General features: G+C 39.0%; 1 protein-coding gene across 3 annotated transcripts in view; it reads right to left on the bottom strand.

The window, feature by feature from the left end:
- Positions 1-622: 622 nt before the first annotated feature.
- CENPI (centromere protein I) overlaps positions 623-22,723 on the bottom strand; it is a 76,633-nt gene continuing 54,532 nt past the window's right edge. For all 3 annotated transcript variants that reach the window (XM_079764982.1, XM_079764981.1, XM_079764983.1), the window contains 6 exons: positions 21,618-21,753; positions 20,615-20,739; positions 19,347-19,395; positions 19,000-19,218; positions 4,646-4,687; positions 623-4,030 (listed from right to left, as the gene is read on the bottom strand). In XM_079764982.1, coding sequence (XP_079621108.1) covers positions 3,929-4,030; positions 4,646-4,687; positions 19,000-19,218; positions 19,347-19,395; positions 20,615-20,739; positions 21,618-21,753 — 673 coding nt within the window. In that variant the 3' untranslated portion in view covers positions 623-3,928. The remainder of the gene's footprint in view (positions 4,031-4,645; positions 4,688-18,999; positions 19,219-19,346; positions 19,396-20,614; positions 20,740-21,617; positions 21,754-22,723) is intronic.

The following is a 22,723-nucleotide window of genomic DNA, read 5'->3' as shown; positions in this document are numbered from 1 at the left end:
AGAGGGTGCAAGCTGGACTGAGGGACACCCCCCCTGCCCCCGTGCACAAATTTCGTGCACCGGGCCTCTAGTATCGAATAAAAGAGTAATATGCAGATTGACCATCACTCCAATACACAAGATGGCTGCCCCCATGTGGACACAAGATGGCCAGCAGGGGAGGGCAGTTGGGAGGGACCAGGTCTGCAAGGGAGGGCAGTTGTGGGCAATCAGGCCAGCAGGGGAGGGCAGCTGGGAGGGACCAGGCCTGCAAGGGACGGCAGTTGGGGGCGATCAAGCCTGCAGGGGAGGGCAGTTAGGGGTGACCAGGCCAGCAGAGGAGGGAAGTTGGGGGCAAACAGGCTGGCAAGAGAGCAGTTAGACATCAATCAGGCTGGCATGGGAGTGGTTAGGGGGTGATCAGGTTGGCAGGCAGAAGCAGTTAGGGGCAATCAGGAAGGCAGGCAGGCGAGCAGTTGGGAGCCAGCAGTCCTGGATTGTGAGAGGGATGTCCGACTGCCCGTTTAGGCCCGATTTCACCGGGATCAGGTCTAAATGGGCAGTCGGACATCCCTCGAGGGGTCCCAGATTGGAGAGGGTGTAGGCTGGGCTGAGGGACACCACCACCACCACCACCCCGTGCATGAATTTCGTGCACCGGGCCTCTAGTGGTAACATAGAAATCCACATCTGAAACATATATGTTCATGTTGACCAATGTCACCCCAATAAATTTAGTAAAAAAAGAAGGCACTGTTTAGCTATGATGGAGTGTTAAATGTGGAACAAAATATATGTTTTTATTGATTTTAGAAAGAGCATGAGAGAGGGAGAGGGAAAGGGAGGGAGGGAGATAGAGAGAACATAGATAGGTTGCCTCCTGCACACACCTGGACCAGGTACCAAACCCACAACTTGGGTATGTGCCTAGGCCGGGAATGGAACCAGCGACTTTTCAGTTAATGGGAGACACTCAATCAACTGAGCCACACCAGCCAGGGCTATGTAATATTTTTTTAAATTATCTTTATTGTTGAAAGTATTACAGATGTCCTTTTTTTATCTTCCATTGACCCCCTCCACCTCACTCCCATCCCTACCTCAGGCCTTCACCATATATGCATATAAGTTCTTCCTGTCCCCCCATATCTAACCTTAAATGAATTAAAACATTGATCAAGAAGAAAAATTAAGGCAAAAAGGAGCCCAGGGAATAATAATAACAACTTTTTTTTTAATCCTCACCTGAGGATATTTTTTTCTATTGATTTTTAGAGAGAGTGGAAGGGAGGGAGATAGGCAAGGAGGGGGATGGAGGGAGGAAGAGGAAGGGGGAGGGGGAGAAGGAGAGAGAGAGAGAGACAGACAGACATTGATATGAGACACATTGATTGGTTGCCTCTCACACATGCCATAGGAATCAAACCTACAACCCAGGTACATGCCCTTGACTGGGAATTGAATCCAAGACCCTTTGATGCACGGGCCAGTGCTCTAACCATTGAATGAGCATCAGCCAGGGCACCCAGGAGATAATTATTGAACAAATGACAAACCTAAAGAAATATTTTTTTTCCTTCTGGATCATAAAGTTTAGAAAAGCTTCCTTTGATAATCTGAAGATTATTAGGGGTTAAATAATCAAATCCCTTCACATAATTAGAGTTCTATATGATCTTAAAGACAAAAATATCATGTTCTAAAAAACAATATGGAAAGTTATTTGGAATACAAACTTAAAAACAAAAGAGGCCTCTCTATATGAGGTTACCCATTGGGGAAGCTATCACATTTACTTCGAATCAGCTAAAGCTTCTTTTTTTTCAGCTTACAGGCAACATTCCACACCATTAAACCTCCTTTGAAACATTTTCTTCACTTGGCTTCCAGCACACCAGTCCCTGACTTTTCTTCTAGCACTGGAGGGTCCTTCTCAGTCTTTTGCCGGTTCCTCCCCCTCTCTGCTTTTTAACGTTGGCACACCTCAAAGCTCAGTCCTTTGCCACCTCTTTCCCAGCTATACTAAATGATCTCATCCAATGCTGTGGCTATTCTAATAACTCCCAAATTAATTTTGCCAATTCCAACTTGTATCTTGAAATCTAGACTTGGATATTCAGGTGACTACTCAGCATCTGCAACTTAACATGGCCTCAACAGAACTGATTCCACACTCCTCCACACTGGTTCTTCTTCCAGTATGCCTCCTCTCTGCATCCCAGAATTTACCCAGTTTCTCAGTCAAAAACCCGAAAGTCATCCTTTACCCATCTTCTTCCCTCTCCTTATACCCATTATCAGCAGATCCTATCTTTTCTACCTTTACCAGTAAAGTAGAGCCTGAATCCAGTATCTAAACATTTCCTCCTCATCAGTCACGCTAATCGAAGACTCTTGCCTGGAACACTGTAATAACCTAACTAACTGGTCTCTCTTTCGCCCTAATTCCTCTTCAGTCTAACTTCACACTACAGTTCTATTTAGGAAAGTCAAATTATGTCACTCCTCTGCTCTCAATTCTTCTAATGGCTTCCCATTATATATCCATTCTGGGCTATAAGGACTTTCATGAACTACTCTCTGGCTTTCTCTTGTTTCATTTCTTACCATTCCTATCCCTTAATCACTGTTTTTATCTTACTGGCCTATTATTATTCAAACAGGCCAAGAAAGTTAACATTTTTAAGCCTTTTCACTTGCCTTTACCTCTGCCCAGAATGCTTTTCCTAAATATTCACATGGCGCATACACTTATTTCATTAGGGCCTCTGCATATGTCACTTCTCAAACAGGTCTTCTCTAACCACCTTATCTAAAATAGCAATCCCCTCAACATTCTGTTTCTATTCCCTGCTTTTTCTTTATATCAACTGATTTTATATATTTATTTACTGTTTTATTCTCTGTCTTCTCCAATGGGATATACTAAATTCCACAAAAGCCAGTACTTTGTATTGGTCACAGCTGTTATAATCAGCACACAGAATACCTGGCACACAATATGCTCAGTAAACATGTATTGAATAAAAAAAATGAATTTATAAATGAGATTCTATTCTGAACATTAACCAGTAATATAGTTTAAATTTTTGCTTTAAAAGAAAAAAGAACCATAAAAATGCTCCCTAAAATAAAAAATTCCACTTGATTTCTCTCAAATGATATGAATTTTATTAAAAGAGAGAGTTACTCCGTAGCACTGAAGCAAAATTTAAAGTAAATTTTCAGCAAGATATTCTAGCTATTACAAAGTTTTTAAAAAGGCTTCAGAATTATTCCTGAAAATAACGTTGCCTAAACACTTAAAAATGGGGTATATACATATATACACACAAACTAGAGCAGTTTCATGAAATCAAACCCGTAATAAGTAGGAATGTCTTGATTATCCCATAATTTTCTCTCCTTCCTTCTCTCATCAAGTTGTTACCAGTGAAAACCAAGGAATCAGCCAACTACTCATTAACTTGGTGTTGGTGCTATTGCTCACAGTCAGAAAAAATGGCAGTATCCATGGAGGTTTCATAGAGACAGCAGAGTATTTTGCATAAGTATGTCTGTGGCTTAATTGCTACTGTATATTACCTCTGTCATCCATCAAGGCAGCTTATACTCCACAAGAATGTGAAAAGCCCCACCACATAATGGATATATCTCTTTATATATAATTTGGTGAAAGGTAGAGCCTGATGATTAAATCATTTTTCGCTAGTGCATTAGAATCTAGACCCCAAAAAACAAAGCTAGCCACATCAAAGCTCTCCTGAGCCATGATCAAAGGCCAGTCCAAGCACTACCTGAGGATGACAGTGTGTTAGTAAAAAGTATATGGAAACTCAAGGTGAGCCACTTGGCCTCTCTGGCAATGAGGAAGGAATTTAGTCCAGTATGCTTGGTTTGTTTCTGTCAGCATTCATTTCATGTTGATCATGGAGTTTATGCTGTCTGATCAGGGGACAGAAGAATGATGAATACTACTTCTTATGAAAAGTTTCAAGCCTTGTAAGCCCTCTGAAAATAAATAGTCCAAATATTCATTCCATTTCTTTCCCTGTAGGCACAAAAAAGGGGAAGATTATTTATTGAATATTTACTATGCTTATTCTCTACCTTCTCATTCACTAAGTAATAGACAAAGCAGAAAGTACCCAAAGTTTAAGAGCTAAACATTCCTTTTATTATATTGGCAACAAATTTTAGCTGTTCGACTGAGTAAGAATTGTGAAATAGAAATGGGTTATCACTCCCATGCTCTAGGAATTTAGCATCTAAACTAGATAACACAGGAATAGACATTATTATATTACTGCCTACATTAAATATGTACACAGCAGATTTTCTAGAATAATGAGACAACTGTGTTTGGGTTTGTTAAATTAGCCTTATAATCACATTTTGAATATATGCAACTGTACTGTAAAATGAGAAGCATGGTCACAACAGCAAGAGTCAAATTACAAATAGTTATATTTTTAGAGAAGACTATAGAGGGTATGTGCCAATAAATTCACATAAATGTCATGGGGATGAATTCATAAGGTAAATATTTCACTTTGACTTTGTGGAGGAAGTAGGCTTAAGGTTTGGGAAAAAGTGAAAGTATAAATTCTTCTGATAAAATGATGCTGTATGAAATCCCTGAAAATGATAAAATAAATTTATTTACCCGAATGGAGCTCACATTTACTGTCCTTTCTTCTGGGTATTCCTTAAAAAAAAAATACACACAAAATAAAGAAGTGGGGCCTTATGGGGATTGAAATATTTAGTTAGCAAAAATTACCAAACATTAAGATAGCTCTTCACTGATCTATTTGCTACATTCTATTCCTACCATCACTCTTGGATTCCTTTTGAATAAATACCCACTATAACTTTCTATATTTCTTCCTAGAAGCATAAACAGAAGGAAAATAAAACCAGTGGATAAAGTGAGTACTGTTTTGCTAATCTATGGCCTTATTTTTTTTTTTAATTCTGTGTTCAGCCACTGGGGTGGAAATGGAAGGGAAGGGGAGAGAAAGAGAGAATCTTGAAGAATGAGGAGGAAGTATGGTGAGACAATTTGTGTACACAGTAGATTCTATAAAGCTCTGTAATTCTTTTATGAAAACTCGGACCTAAGTGACCCCATTTATTCCCTGGCCTTAACTATCACCTTACTGTATTTCACTGAAAAGCCATCAATTCTAACAAACAACATATTTTATACATAACTAAGAAAAAACTCTGCCTATTAAACTATATATAACACAATTTTATCAACACTTAGAATTTTTTATTTTATAAAGATTGTAAGAGCTTTAGATATAGGCAGATTTTGAACATATATCATTTTTATAAACATGAAATGATAAATATATATAAAATTAAGTGGCGAAAGTATTTCTAAAACTTTACATTCAGAGTCCAACTCTTCTGAATCACTTTATATGCAAGAGTTGTGGATATCTAAGTTTGTTCACACAATAGCACCCTCTGTGCCAGTGCTGATGATGCAACATTTCTTAAAGGAACTAAAAGCTACTGGTACCCAGGATTCCAGTGACATAAAGCTCCTGTTTCAAGAAAAGTCTATAACATGTTTCATTGTTTTCCTCCCCTCTTCCTCCAAGTCATTTGGTTTTTGTGACTTAAAACTGTTTCCATGGTCTCCAATTTTCCCCTCAAGCTGCCGACTTCCATTCTGCAAGGCCTGATTCTTGGCAGTCTGCCTGTACACACTCCAAAACAGCAAATGACAACTATATCATGATTGCTGCCTGGCTGATATCAATCAGAAGAAGCATCCTGATCTCTGAGAAGTTAAAAAGTGAAAAAAGTATGTTTTTGGAACTGATAACATATAGTCCATCCTGATGAATTCCATATTTATTTATCTAGTTCCAACCTCTCTCCTGAGTTCCAAGCCCCTATTTCAAACAGCCTACTTAACACTTCTTCTTAGATATGTCACAGGCATCTTAAACTTAAGTAGGTCAAAACGGATCTTGATTCTCAACTTGCCTTTCCCCAAAACCAAATAACTTCTCTTCTCTAATGAGTATTCCTCTTATTAACAAATGGAGCCACCATCAACCCAGATGCTCAATTCAAAAAACTCAAAAGTCCTTTTTCCCCCTCATTCCCACTTCTAATCAAGTTATCAAATGCTGTTTATTCTACCTCTGCAATATATCTCCAATCAGTCTGCTTCTCTTCATTCCACTATGACTATTTGTATCTTTTGTATGGACTTCAATAGCCTCCCAGTTGGTGCCTCCACTACACTCGGGCCTCCTTTTATAACTCTACCCTCCATGAAAAAGCCAAAGTGATCTCTATTAAATATTAACTCAGAGCATACTACAACCCTGTTTAAAAATCTTTCAACTGCTAATAGACACTCCTAACAGACCTGTAATATAAACAGTCCCTGGATTTCTCCAACCTTATTTCATTCCATTCTCCCTCTTGTTCCTTAATCCCTAAGTCAAACTGGCCTTCCTTTTTTCCTTGAACCCCTTGAGCCATTTTACTGTTCCTACTACCTGGAATGCTCTTCATCCAGATATTCATACTGGCTTATTCTCATCTTTTAGAAAAAATCTCAGATCAAATGTCACCTCCTCAAAAAGGCCTGCTTGAACATCCATCCCTGACAACATTCAAGTCACTCTCTCACCCCACCCTGCTTATGTCCTACAAAGCCTTTCTTAAAATTTAAAAAAAGTAAGTCCACTTATTACATTACTTATTGTTTCTTCTTGTTAACATATAAACTCCATTGGGGCAGAGATAGTATCTATCTTCTTTAAAAAAACATTTTATTGATTTCAGAGAGGAAGGGAGAGGGAGCGAGAGAGATAGAAACATCAATGATAAAAGAGAATTATCAACCGGTTGCCACCTGCACACCCACACTGGGGATCAAGCCTGCAATCTGGGCATGTGCCCTGAATGGGAACTGAACTGTGACCTAGTTCATAGGTTGATGCTCAACCACTGAGCCATGCCAGCCAGGCAGTATCTGTCTTCTTAATCACTGTATCCCTAGTGCCAGAAGCACAGTGGACACTAAATAAATAAATATGTACTAAATGAATAAACAAAGAAACAACTAGCTATTAATTCAAAGGTAATTTATGATTAGAAAGTCTAGAACTTCAGAATTTCCTGAAATGTAGGCTCTAAAAATATTCAAAACATATTTCAACTCAAAAATTGAGCTGCAGCCCAGCTGGTGTGGCTCAATGGTTGAGCCAACCCACGAACCAAGAGGTCACTGGTTCGATTCCCTGTCAGGGCACATGCCCGGGTTGCAGGCTCAATACCCAGTATGGGGCGTGCAGAAGGCAGATGATCGATGTTCCTATCTCTCTCTCCCTTCTCTAAAATCAATAAAAGCATTTAAAAAATCAATATAAACATTAAAAAAATAGAATCTCATTTAAGAAAAAAAGTGAGCTGTGCTCTTTGATACTGAGAACTGATTGGTCAAATTAAATTCACTGAATTACTTATAAAAATTTGGCTAATTTGAAATATTTACAATGTGATAATTCAGTAAAATTGTCAGAATTCAGTTTATACTAAATGGTCCAGAGATTATTTTTTCCACCTCAAAAGTAAGATACTTAGTGAGCCGTTAGCTGGTGATAATCAGGGCTCAAAAAGCACTCTTTGAAAAGCAAGATTGGCATTAAAGCATAGTATTTTCAGAACCATACAGAAACATCATCAACTACAAAAATGACAGTTTCACCTTCTACTACATGTGCTCTGTGCCTCTAAAATTTCTCCTTTCAAAACCAACCTTCCTTAAACACACACACACACTCAAAAAGAAAAAAAAAGAATTGACTTATGAAAAGCAATTCTGCTCTATGATTCATTACATGCTTTTCCAAATAAGAATTGGATGCAACTGTGTTGAAGGGGTATGAAGAAATTGACACCCATTCATTGTTAGCAATAATGTAAATTGGTATAACTTCTACTGAAAGCAGTTTGACAATACCTAATAAAATTAAGGATATACCCTTTAAAAAAAATCCTCACCCAAGGATATGCTTATTTTTTAAAACATGTTTTTATTAATTTTACAGAGAAGGGGATGGAAAGGGCTAGAGAGATAGAAACATCGATTGGCTGCCTCCTGCGTGCCACCAAGGGGAATTGAGCCCGCAACTCAGACATGTGCCCTGACTGGAAACTGAACTGGTGACCTCTTGGTTCATAGGTCGATGTTCAACCACTGAGCCTCCCCAGCTAGGCAGGATATTCATATTCATTTTAGAGAGAGAGAAAGGTAGGGGGAGGAGAGAGAGAGAGAGAGAGAGAGAGAGAGAGAGAGAGAGAGAGAGAGAATGAGAGAGAAGAAGAAACAGTGATGTGAGATAGAATAGAGAACATCGATTGTTTGCCTTCTGTACATGCTCCAACTAGGGATTGAACCCACAACCGTTTGGTATACAGGATGATGCTCCAACCAACTGAACCACACTGGCCAGGACAAAAGATATACCCTTTTAAAAGCAATTCCACTTGGAGCAATTTTATCCAACAGACACACCTACATATGTTTGAAATGATGCATATAGTTTAAGAACATTCATTGAAGTATAATTTAATAACAAGGTTAAGAAACAACTTAAACGCTAACTTATAAGTTACATGTTTAACTTATGTTAGATCCATACAATGAAATACTACAGACATCACAAAGAATGAGGAAGCCCTTTATGTACAAATATGAAACAAAAGCCAAGATATTAAATAAAAAAATCAAGAGGCAGGAGAGAGAAACCAAGATGGCGGCATAGGTAAACACCTGAAATTGCTGCCTTGCACAATCACTTCAAAACTACAACTAAAAGACAAAACGGACATCATCCAGACCCACAGGAAGGCTGGCTGAGTGGAAATTCTACAACTAGAAGGGAAGAAAAAAGCACACTGAGACTCAGAGGAGCTGTGGAAGTAAAGTGCAGAGGTACAGAGGTGCACGCACAGAGAGGGCTGGGAACTGAGGATGCGGTTGTCTTTCTCAATCGGGAAGGAGATACATGCTCCTGACTGCTCTGAACTCCAGTCCCGGGCAAGACTCTGAGGACCCAGACTCATACGGGGAGAAACTGGACTGTCTGGCATCAGGCGGAACTCGAGGGCGGCTTTCTCTCAGAGGAGCTTGCAGCAATTACCATGGGACACTGAGACCCGGGGGGCCTCTTATAACAGGGCTGAGGTTCAGCCATAGCTATTGATTTCCTGAGACCCTGCCCCACCCAAGCTGTGCATAGAGGCTTTTGCATATGAATGGCCTGGCCCCTTGCAATCTAAAATTACCTAACGAACTGCAGCTGGGTCAGAGAGCCCCAGAACTTCCAAAAGAAGGCCCAAGGCCCCACAGCAGCTTGCATTGCTTCACAGCAGGGCTTCATCTGGGCACCTCCAAACCCCAAACAAAAAAGAGGAATCTGAAGATCTCTCCATAGCTCCTGCTGGGTGGCCTCAGGCAGAGGCTAAATTTGCACCTCCTTGGAGATCCATGAGCCAGTGTACTCAGTGGTCAGAGTGGAACCATCCAGATTACAACTCCTCAGATCCATAAGGGACACACTCAGGGGGCAGACTCAGTGAGCACCAAGGCCCCACTGAGGCAAGTCTTGCCCCATAAGGGTATCTCCAGCACAGAAGTTCTCCCATCATAGACACAGCTGATCCTCACAGCCAATTGGCCTGGAGGTCAATTCCTCTCAGTGATACCAACAACAATCAAGGCATTACTACAACAGAACTGTGCACACAGCCAACAAAGGGGTGCACCAAGAGTGTCCACCTCAGGTAATTAGGGAGACGGAGCCACTGGGCCCTATAGGACACCTAGCACACAAAGCCACTCTATCAACACAGGGAAGCAGCCAAAATGCGGAGACAAAGAAACAGGTCACAAATGACAGAAATGGAGGAAAGCAAACTACTGAATATAGAGTTCAAAACCACAGTTATAAGGTTACTCAAGAATCTTCTAGAAATCTCCGAGGAACTTAGTGAGACCCTCGAGGATATGAAAAAGGACCAACTAGAAATTAAGCATACACTGACTGAAATAAAGAATAATATACAGAGATACAACAGCAGACTAGAGGATCGCAAGAATCAGGTCAAAGATTTGAAATACGAAGAAGCAAAAAACACCCAACTGGAAAAGCAAAAAGAAAAAAGAATCCAAAAATATGAAGATAGTGTAAGGAGCCTCTGGCACAACTTCAAGTTTACCAACATCCGAATTATGGGGGTGCCAGAAGAAGAGAGAGAGCAAGATACTGAAAACCTATTTGAAGAAATAATGACAGAAAACGTCCCCCACCTGGTGAAAGAAATAGACTTACAAGTCCAGGAAGCGCACAGAACGCCAAACGAAAGGACTCCAAAGAGGACCACACCAAGACACATCATAATTAAAATGCCAAGAGCAAAAGACAAAGAGAGACTATTAAAAGCAGCAAAAGGGAGAAAAAAGATGGCGACCGGCAGGAAGGTAGGGAGGGAGAGAGTGTGAGAGAGTGAGGAACCCATAGAGGAGAATGTAGACGTGTGTGGTGTGTGTGTGTATGAGCTAGGGTCAGTTAGATTCTGCAGGTCTTCCAAACCGGGCAGTCTTAAGACGGCGGAGCCCCACGCACAAAGCGGATCTTCTTGGCGGCTGGTGCGGGCACGGAGACCACACCATCTTGTGAAATAGAGCTGCCTGAGACTAGCATCCTGGCTTCAGACACAAACTAGGACCCTGCAGCCACTGGGGACAGAGAACTGCTATCATAGCTTCAGACCAACAGACAACAAAAATCCAGACTTCCTGGCAGCAGATTTCCGTGAGTCAAAGAGCCTATCCCCCTCCCCGCAGGCTCGCGGATAGCGCCACAGTAACTGATAGACCCACCGCTCGCCCAATCTGCAGAGCGCCCACGCACGGACGCGCTCTCCTTCAGGGAATTTAGCACGTAGGACAAAGCTCCCCTTCGGGGAATCTGAGAGCACGCATGGAGGAATCCCCTTCGGGGAATCTGGAGCACAGGACAGACGCAGTTCCCCTTCTGGGAATCTGAGAGCGCGCATGGAGGACTCCCCTTCGGGGAATTTAGTGTGTGGGACGCAGCTCCCCTTCGGGGAATTTGAGAACGCGCATGGAGGGCTCCCCTTCGGGGAATTTGTCTCAGGGACGCAGCTCCCCTTCGGGGAATCTGAGAGCTCGGCGAACGGAGGCAGCTCCCCTTCAGGAATTTGAGAGTGTGCGAAACCCTAGCCGGTTTGGCTCAGTAGAGAGAGCACACACAGGACGCAGCTCCACTTCAGGGAATCTGGCACGCTGGACACAGCTAACTGGGATCCCTGAGACACAGTGCATTCACACTAAGAGCCAGTGACTGCAATTGTTGGTGCATGCACACACACAGGGACCCTGATTCTCAATGAGAAGCCGCACGAGGCAACAGAGACTCTGACACTCGATTCTTGGTGCAGACACAGGGAAACTCTGACTCCTGGCACATGCTAAGGAACTCATTTTCGGCACATACCAACAGTGTGGTGCAGACAGGGCCCCTGATTCTAAGTGTGCACACGAGACCACACGGAACACCGGGGACACTGACCCTGGGCAAGCCTGGTTCCCACCAACCAATGGCAGCCACATGTCCTAGTGTCAGAGCACTTCAGTGAAACTCGGGTGGTGTGAAGTTCCCACAGCACATGGCCCCGTTCCACGCAAATTGAAGCTTGAGCTTTCTGGTGATAGCCAGAATGGGGAAACGAAATAACTCACAGAGGAAAGAAAATGAGGAGTCTCCAAGAAAGGAAATTAGTGAAACAGAAGCATGCAACATGACCGAAAAAGAGTTCAGAGTAATGGTCATGGAATTTATACATCGGATGAATAAGAAAATCAACAACTTATGCAAGAATCAGGAAGAAATGAAAAGTGATATAGCTACAATAAAAAACACCATGGAAAGTTTCAACAGTAGACTAGAAGAAGCAGAGGACCGAATTACTGTGTTAGAACATCAGGTACAGAAACAAGCTCAATCTGAACAGCAATTGGAGAAAAAAAATAAAAAAGGAGGAAAGCCTAAGGAAGCTTCGGGACAACATGAAATGAAGTAACACGCGTATAATAGGGCTGCCAGCAGGACAAGAAGAGCAGCAAGGATTAGAAAATGTATTTGAAGAAATGATGACAGAAAACTTCCCGGATATGGGGAAGAAAAAAGTTACACAAGTACAGAGAGTCCCAAGCAGGATCAACCCCAAAAGACCCACACCAAGACATGTCATAATTTCAATGGCAAATATAAATGACAAAGAGAGAATCGTAAAGGCGGCAAGAGAGAGAGAGTTACCTACAAAGGAACACCCATCAGATTGTCAAATGATTACTCAACAGAAACACATCAAGCTAGAAGGGAATGGAAGGAGGTATACTAAGTGTAGCAAAGCAAAGGACTGAATCCAAGAATACTCTATTCAGCAAGGCTATCAATCAAAATTGAAGGGGAAATCAGGTGCTTCGAAGACAAAAAAACGCTAAGGGAGTTTATCACCACCAAACCAGCAATGCAATAAATGCTAAAGGGAATAGTGTAGAAAGAAGAAATAAACAGGTAAGAAGTAACACAGACACAAAAATAGATATGATTACAAACAAATACCTTTCAGTAATAACTTTAAATGTAAACGGACTAAATGCTCCAATCAAAAGACATCAAGTGGCTGAATGGATAAAAAAACAGGACCCATATGTATGCTGTCTACAAGAGACCCACTTCAGAACAAGAGACTCACACAGATTGAAAGGTAAGGGATGGAAAAATATCTTTCAGGCAAATGGAAATGAAAATAAAGCTGGGGTAGCAATACTTATATCTGACAAAATAGACCTCAAAGTAAATGCCATAACAAGAGATAAGGAAGGCCACTTCATAATACTAAAGGGAGCAATCCAACAAGAAGAAATAATTCTGGTAAACATATACGCACCCAATATAGGAGCACCCAAATACATAAAAAAACTCCTGGAGGATATCAAGGGAGAGATTAATAGCAATACAAACATAGTAGGAGACTTTAATACCCCACTATCACCACTGGACAAATCCTCTAAACAAAAAATCAGCAAAGAAACAGCAATCCTAAATGACTCACTAGACCAGATGCAATGAATTGACATCTTCAGAACATTTCACCCCAAAGCCACAGGATATACATTCTTCTCAAGTGCACATGAATCATTTTCAAAGATGGACCATATGCTGGGACATAGGCAAAGTCTCTTCAAATTCAAGAAGATAGACATTATATCAAGCATCTTCTCAGATCACAGTGGCATAAAACTGGAAATCAACTACAATAAATACAATCCAAAGAAATCAAACACATGGAGACTAAACAGCATGCTATTAAACAAGGACTGGGTTACCAGAGAGATCAAGGAAGAAATAAAAAATATCATGGCAACAAATGACAATGAAAACACAACAATCCAAAATCTATGGGACACAGCGAAAGCAGTCTTGAGAGGGAAGTTCATAGCTCTACAAGCCTACTGCAAAAAACAAGAAACAATGGTAATAAATTACCTAACCCTACAACTCAAAGAGTTAGAAAAAGAGCAGCAAGAAAAGCCCAGTGTAAGCAGAAGGAAGGAAATAATAAAGATCAGAGTGGAGATAAACAACATAGAGACCAAAGAAACAATACAAAAGATCAACAAAACCAAGAGCTGGTTCTTTGAAAGGATAAACAAGATTGATGAACCTCTAGCCAGGCTCACCAAGAAGCAAAGAGAGAGGACCCAAATAAACAAAATCAGAAATGAAAGAGGTGAAATAACAACAGACCCCGCCGAAATACAAAGGATTGTTACAAAATACTACGAACAACTCTATTCCAACAAACTGGACAACCTGGAGGAAATGGACATATTCCTAGACAAATACAACCTTCCAAGACTCAATCAGGAAGAATCTAAACAGCTCAATAGGCCAGGAACTATGGAAGAAATTGAAGCAGTCATAAAAAAGCTTCCAGCAGCCGAAACCAGTTTGGCTCAGTGGATAAGAGCATTGGCCTGCGGACTGAAGGGTCCCGGGTTCAATTCCGGTCAAGGGCACGTACCTTGGTTGCGGCACATCCCCAGTAGGGGGTGTGCAGGAGGCAGCTGATCGATGTTTCTCTCTCATCGATGTTTCTGACTCTCTATCCCTCTCCCTTCCTCTCTATAAAAAAATCAATAAAATATATTTAAAAAAAAATTGCGGCAAACAAAAGCCCAAGGCCTGATGGCTTCAGAGGGGAGTTTTACCAAACATTCAAGGAAGAACTAAAACCTATCCTCCTCAGACTATTCCAAAAAATTCAAGAGGAAGGAACACTTCCAAGCTCCTTCTATGAAGCCAGCATCACCCTAATACCAAAACCAGATAAAGACAACACAATGAAAGAGAATTACAGACCAATATCCCTCATGAACATAGATGCCAAAATCCTCAACAAAATTCTAGCAAATCTGCTCCAGCAGTACATTAAAAGATCATACACCATGACCAAGTAGGATTCATCCCAGGAATGGAAGGATGGTACAATATCCGCAAATCAATAAACGTGATACATCACATAAACAAATTGAGAGATAAAAATCACATAGTCATATCAATAGATGCAGAAAAAGCATTTGACAAAATCCAACACCCTTTCTTGATAAAAACTCTCAACAAGGTGGAAATAGAAGGCTCATACCTCAACATAATAAAAGCTATATATGATGAATCCACAGCAAAAATCATACTCAATGGACAAAAACTAAAAACATTTCCCCTAAGAACAGGAACAAGACAGGGATGCCCACTCTCAGCACTCCTGTTTGACATAGTACTGGAAGTAGTAGCCATTGCAATTAGACAAGAAGAAGAAATAAAAGGCATCCAAATTGGAAAAGAAGAAGTAAAACTGTCCTTATTTGCAGATGACATGATATTGTACATAAAAAATCCGAAATATTCCGTCAAAAAACTAATAGACTTAATAAATGAATTCGGCAATGTAGCAGGATACAAAATTAACACCAAGAAATCTATGGCCTTTCTATACATCAATAGTGAACTTACAGACAGAGAGACTAAAAAAGCAATCCCATTTATCATCACACCAAAAAAATTAAGATACCTAAGAATAAACTTAACTAAGGAGGTAAAAGACCTATACGCGGAAAACTATAGGACACTGAAAAAAGAGATAGAGGAAGACGTAAGCAGATGGAAGACCATACCACGTTCATGGATTGGTAGAATCAACATCATTAAAATGTCCACACTACCCAAAGCAATCTATAGATTCAATGCACTCCCCATTAAAATACCAACGGCATATTTCACATACCTAGAAAGAACTCTCCAAAAATTCATCTGGAATAAAAAAAGACCCTGAATAGCCACAGCAATCCTGAGAAAGAAGAATAAAGTAGGAGGGATCTCAATACCAGATTTCAAGCTGTATTAAAAAGCCACTGTTCTCAAAACAGCCTGGTACTGGCACAAGAACAGACATATAGATCAATGGAACAGAATAGAGAATCCAGATATTGACCCAAACCACTATGCTCAATTAATATTTGACAAAGGAGGCATGAACATACAATGGAATCAAGACAGTCTCTTCAATAAATGGTGTTGGGAAAATTGGACAGATACATGCAAAAAAATGAAACTAGACCACCAACTTACACCATATACAAAAATAAACTCAAAATGGATACAGGACTTAAACTTAAGACGGGAAACCATAAAAATACTAGAGGAATCCACAGGCAGCAAAATCTCAGACATATGCCAAAAGAACCTCTTCACTGATACTGCTCCTAGGACAATGGAAGCTAAAGAGAAAATAAACAAATGGGACTACATCAAAATAAAAAGCGTTTATACAGCAAAAGAAACTATCAACAAAACAAGAAAGCCCACTGTATGGGAGAACATATTTGCAAATGGTATCACTGATAAAGGTTTAATCTCCAACATCTACAGGCAGCTTATACAACTTAATAAAAGGAAGAAAAATGATCCAATAAAAAAATGGGCAACGGACCTAAATAGAATCTTTTCAAAAGAAGACAGAAGGAAGGCCAAGAGACACATGAAAACATGCTCAACGTCACTAATTATCCGAGAGATGCAAATCAAAACGACAATGCGGTACCATCTCACACCTGTCAGAATGACTATCATCAACAAATCAACAAACGACAAGTGCTGGCGAGGATGCGGAGAAAAAGGAACCTTTGTGCACTGCTGGTGGGAATGCAGACTGGTGCAGCCACTGTGGAGAACAGTATGGAGTTTCCTCAAAAAACTGAAAATGGAACTCCCATTTGACCCAGTAATCCCACTCCTAGGACTATATCCTAAGAACCTGGAAACACCAATAAGAAAGGATATATGCACCCCTATGTTCATAGCAGCACAATTTACAATAGCTAAGATCTGGAAACAGCCTAGGTGCCCGTCAGCAGATGACTGGATCAGAAAACTGTGGTACATCTACACAATGGAATACTATGCTGCCATAAAAAAGAAGGCATTCTTATCATTTGCAGCAACCTGGATGGAATTGGAGAACATTATGCTGAGTGAAATAAGCCAGTCAATGAAAGAAAAATACCACATGATCTCACTCATTTATGGATAATAAAGAACATTATAAACTTTGGAACAAAAAGATAGTTACAGAGGCAGTAAAGTATCAAACAGACTGTCAAATTACAACAGGAAGGTTAGGAGAGGTGGGGAAGATAAGAGATCAACCGAAGGACTTGTGTGCATGCATATAAGCATAACCAATGGACACAAAACTCTGGGGCGGTGAGGGCATGTATGGGAGTGGGGTGGGGTGGGGCAATGGTAAGATATGTACACATATAATACCTTAATAAAAAAATAATAAAATAAAATGTAAAAAAACATAAAAGCAGCAAGAGAAAAACTGTTCCATACAAGGGAGTACCCACATGTTTGTCAGCTGATTTCTCAACAGAAACTATGCAGGCCAGACGGTAGTGGCAAGAAATATTCAAAGTGATGAATAGCAAGAACCTACAACCAAGATTACTCTACCCAGCAAAGCTATCATTAAGAATTGAAGGTAAGATAAAGAGCTTCACAGGTAAGAAAAAGCTAAAGGAGTTCATCACCACCAAACCAGTATTATATGAAATGCTGAAAGGTATTCTTTAAGAGGAAGAATAAGAAAAAGGTAAAGATAAAAATTATGAACAAGACATACATATCTATCAACAAGTGAATCTAAAAATCAAGTGAATAAAAAATCTGATGAACAGAATAAACTGGTGAATATAACAGAATCAGGGGCATAGAAAGGGAGTGGACTGACTATTCTCAGGGGGAAAGGGGTGTGGGGTGCAGGAAGATACTGGACAAAAATCGTACACCTATGGATGAGGACAGTGGGGGGGTAAGGGCAGAGGGTGGGGTGAGAACTGGGTGGAGGGGGCCTATGGGGGTAAAAAGGAGGAACAACTGTAATAATCTGAACAATAAAGATTTATTAAAAAAAATAAAGAGGCAGAAAAGTATAGTGCATAGTGTTGAAAAATATAATTTACAAAGAAATATATAATACGTTTCTAGAAGGATATTCAAGAAACTGAGGGTGGTTGTTTCTTCATAAAAGTGTCCAGAAAAAGACATCACAAGGAAAAATCAATATCCCTGATCCTCCACAAAGCACTGGGAAACCAAATCTGGCAACATGTAAAAGGATCGTTCTCCATAACCAAGTGAGATTTATCCCAGGAATGTAGGGTTGGTTAAACATCTGAACATCAGCCGAAACCGGCTTGGCTCAGTGGATAGAGCGTCGGCCTGCGGACTGAAGGGTCCCAGGTTTGATTCCGGTCAAGGGCATGTACCTTGGTTGCGGGCACATCCCCAGTGGGGAGTGTGCAGGAGGCAGCTGATCGATGGTTCTCTCTCATTGATGTTTCTAACTCTCTATCCTCTCCCTTCCTCTCTGTAAAAAATCAATAAAATATATTCTAAAAAAAGAAAGACGGAAAAATGATGGTTCCAAACCACAGAACAAACTGTAATAAAGATAAATAATAACAGATTTATTTAAAAAAAAACACAAAAAAAACATCTGAACATCAATTAATGTAATATACCATGTCAACAGAATAGAAGGCAAAAACCCACATAATCATGTTTGTAGAAGTAGAAAAAGCCTTTCACAAAATCCAACACCCCTTTCATGATAAAAACATTCAACAAACTAAAACTGGAAGGGTAACCTCATGAAGGGCACCCATGGAAATCCCTAACATCATATTGGCAAAAAACTGTTTTCCCCATGATCAAGAAAAAAATAAACCTGTCCACTCTTGCCACTTTTCTTCAACATTCATTGTACCCGAGGCTGTAAGGAATGCAATTAGGCAAGAAAAAAAAAGGCATCCTGATTTTAAAGGAGGTAATAAAATTATCTGTTTGCAGGAAACCCTGAAGAATCCAATGAAAAGCTATAAAGACTAATAAATGAGTTCAACAAAGTTTCAGGATATAAGATCAATATTCACAAGTCAATTGCATTTCTATATAGCAGCAATAAGTAATTGAAAATGAAATTAATAAAACAATTCCATTTACAATAACATCAAAAATAAAATACTTAGGAATTCAACAAAAGGTAAAACATAAATTGAAAACTATAAAGAAAACTAAAGAGGACCTAAATAAATGGAAAGACATAATATGTTCATAGATTAGAAGATATAACATGGTTAAGATGGCAATACTATAACAAATTGATCTTACAGAGCTTACTACAATGTCCAAAATTTAGCTGGTATTCAAAAAAAGAATAATTAAACATGTTTTGCAATTCAGACACAATAAATTTATGGCATTTTCTATTTCTGCCATCATGGTATTCCTCTATAAAATCTAAAAATATTTTAACTATCCTTACCTTTAGCAAAAAGGAAATAGCATAACTCAAAAGAGCAGGGTGATGGACTAAATTTAAACTGGTTTTGTACTTTGCTATTCCAATTATTTTAAAGACTTCGGGATCAAAATATGATCCTTTCTGGAAGGGTTTGGATGTCCACAGGCACCCAACCATGGCTGTCAAATAGTGATTATATTCTTGATAGGTCTTGCTGCTGAATATGAATTCTGATTTTTTCTATTGGGAAAGAAAAGAAAAGTGTCATCATCACCTATTCTCCCTTCCCTTCTTATTCCCATCAGATCATATATATCTACACTCAATTTTTAAACAATGGTGACGTAACAGAGGTTTATCATCCATACCTTTAGTACCAACTCATTTTTCTTTGCAGCTGTCAAATTATTACGGTATCTAAAAGGATGAACAAATAGAATGAAATGCTTAACATTAAATGCCTTTGAAATTTAAACATACAAGTGTACATTTAAAAAAATATCTTTAAGTATATATTTTTATTAATTTCAGAGAGGAAGAGAGTGGGAGAGAGAGAGAGACATCAATGATGAGAGAGAATCATCAATTGGCTGCCTTAGCACACCCTGCACTGGAGGATGGAGCCCACAAACTGGGAATGTGCCCTGACTGGGAATTGAACCTCCTGGTTCATAGGTCGAAGCTCAACCACTGTGCCACGCCAGTGGGGCAAAAGTATACATTTTAGATATGCAGATATGCATATACAAAAATATCCAGCTGTCTAATTAAGGTTTTAAATCCTTTATGGTACATTTTCCTCAAAGAATAAAAACCATCAGAGGCTCATATATTGAGTTGTACATTTAAGACATGCACTTTGACTATGTAAATTATACTTCAATAAAAAGGAAAAAATAAACAAAATGCTTTTAATGTTTCACTATTAAAAATTAAAAGAGACTCAAAAGCTGTCAGTTACTAATACAGAACATTTTATTAATGTGGAAAAAAGGTGCAGATAGATAAAGGGTACACTTAAAATGTAATCCTTTCCTTTGAGCCTGAGAACTATTATCTAATTAGTTTTTAAACATTTTAACCTTGGCATAGTCCTGCAAGTTATACCAAGAGTCTACACTTACGGACTAAAAAGAGAAATTTCAGTCCATATGTGAAAGAATTAGAGGGGATCAGAAATAATACTTATAGTTTCATATAACTGGCAACACATCCCCTAATCTCCCAGAAAATGTTCTTTTCACCAGAGAAGCTATGTAGAACTAAACCAGTTGTTAGCAAATAACTACTTTTTCTCTAAGCCACAGCAATAAGAATTAACAATGCTGAGTGCAGCAGTATCATTGCATAAAATGTTACCATAAATTTTTAAATTCTATACCCCCCAGTAACATTTAAATAAAACACACAATTAAAATAGCCTCATACCACAAGGTCATTTCCGAAAGAAAGCCATGTTTCCTATTTCATGGGCCCTGGCATAAAGTGGATAACAATTTTATTGTTTTCATATTTTATAAATTATATATAATAAATTTATTATAGTGTATTAATAAATTATAACTTATTGTATAGTTGAAAAATGAAGATAAAATTATAATGTAATAATTCATAAAATGGTAAAAAGGCCTTGTACCTGTGCATAATGTAACAGAGCTGGTTCAGGATACTGGAATCCAGACTAAGGAGCGCAAGATAGAAGATCCCAGGAGGAAACAACACCACTAATGGAAGGTTATAATTTATATATATGTCACACACCTTTTGGAGAGAATATAACATCAGTATATAGATTATTCCCCAGAACCCTCAACAAGTTCATCCAAAGAATCATCAGTAGAGAATAAGCAATGATACTAGTATACCATCTAGTTGGGGCGTTCCTGATTCATCAATAGAATAGGTAGTCACAAGCCTGCTTAAAAATGTACCTCACCAAACATTGACCATTATCATAGAGGATTATATTCAGAAGATCATTAAAATCTTTCTCTTTTTCTGGGGACAGATCTCAGAGTTGGTGAAAGGGAGCATTTTTTTCTCCTTAAGTTCCATGAATACTGACTTATTCTAGTAGCTAGCTGTCAACCTAGAAAACAAAGGAATATACTTCTAAGCAAATTTAATACAAGACAACTAGGTATTGGGGAAGGGAAGAAGCCAGGAAAACAGATTAGTGACTAATTCCTGAATAATAGTTCTGTCCAGGCCAAATAAACAATACAAGAGCACCAGAATCATAGGTGTTGGGAGAAATAAAGCTGTTGAAAGATGGGAGCAAAGAGCTGAAGAAACAAGAAGGTACTTTGAATTTTTTGCCAAGGGTTGGGACGTATAAAGGATGAGCAAAAAGTGATGCTAGAGACAGACTTCTGTCTAAGGCCAGCATTATTCAGGAGAATGTCTATTAAAGTGGTACCTGGAATTTTCAAAAAAAGCATTTGTTTTTCCATTTTGTTTTATGAAAGTCACTTATTCATGTGAGAATATAATCACTAACTTTAAAATATGTAGCTTATTTAACTATGCTAACAAGGTCATAGTCCAACTTAATGATTATAAATAAAATTGAAATAACAGATGAGTAAAGCAGAAAGCCATCACAAAAATCTAAATAGGGTAAATGAGATGTGTACCACCTTCTCATAGAAATCCAAAACAAAGTGCAGCAAGAAAGTACTGTTGCTTTCCAAGCGCAATGCATTAATGGACAGCCACCCTACATAGTGAATTAGTTCAAACACAGACTGCATGGATCCACTGAAAGTTGTCTCTCTGCAATAAGAAAACATGAAAATCAGATACATATTAGCAAAATTCCTTACAATTTCCAAGCTAAAACTGAATAAATATAGCAAAGGTTGTTAGGTATTTCAGAAAATGATCTGTGTTCCAATGTATAATTCACTTTTTTTTTAACCACAGTGATTAACCATAAAACTACACAGCCCTCTAGGGAACCATTAAGATCACTTCATAGAACAGCCTCAGCAATCACAAGGTTATAGTCCAACTTAATGATTATAAATAAAATTGAAAATAACAGATGAGTAAAGCAGAAAGCCATCACAAAAATCTAAATAGGGTAAATGGGATGTGTACCACCTTCTCATAGAAATCCAAAACAAAGTGCAGCAAGAAAGTACTGCTGCTTTCCAAGCGCTAATTTTCTCTAGTAAATTCCAGAGAAATAAAGGATTAAGCTCCAAACAGACTTTAGATAATAACCGAAGTAGTTAATATCTATTGTCCAGGGATCACAGCAGTCAGCAAATTAGTTTCGAAGCACACAAACCAAAACCCAGTTTTGTCTGAATTCATGAGCTAAAATACTGTTAAAAATATTTCACTTTAAATGGAATCCAATTCATTCCTAAAACAGTTAGTAAAATTTTGGCATTTTTCATTATTTTAGTAAAAACCATTTTTGCATATTTTATATTCTTCTCAAATCATTGAACTGTATCTCTTTAAATCATGGGTATAATTGGTTCAATTCATCCATCTACCCACCCCTGTCCTTCAATCTACTGTTGAGCAGATTAGGAAAAAACCTAGGAATGTGATTTTATAGCTTTACCCTCTGATCTAGGTAGCCAACAATGGTTATACACATGGAAAAAGGAATAGTATATAGTCTTTGAACGTGAGAGATGATAATGACTCTACCATTTCCCACCATCATGATAGTTCAGTGCCAGAGAAAGCAAGGAAAGATTAGGAGACCACCCAAATAAGCGGAAAT

This window comes from Cnephaeus nilssonii (genome assembly GCF_951640355.1).
Source record: "Cnephaeus nilssonii genome assembly, chromosome: X".
Taxonomy (NCBI): Eukaryota; Metazoa; Chordata; class Mammalia; order Chiroptera; family Vespertilionidae; genus Cnephaeus; species Cnephaeus nilssonii.
Note: the sequence above shows the minus strand (reverse complement) of the source record. Positions and strands in the feature narration are given on the sequence as shown.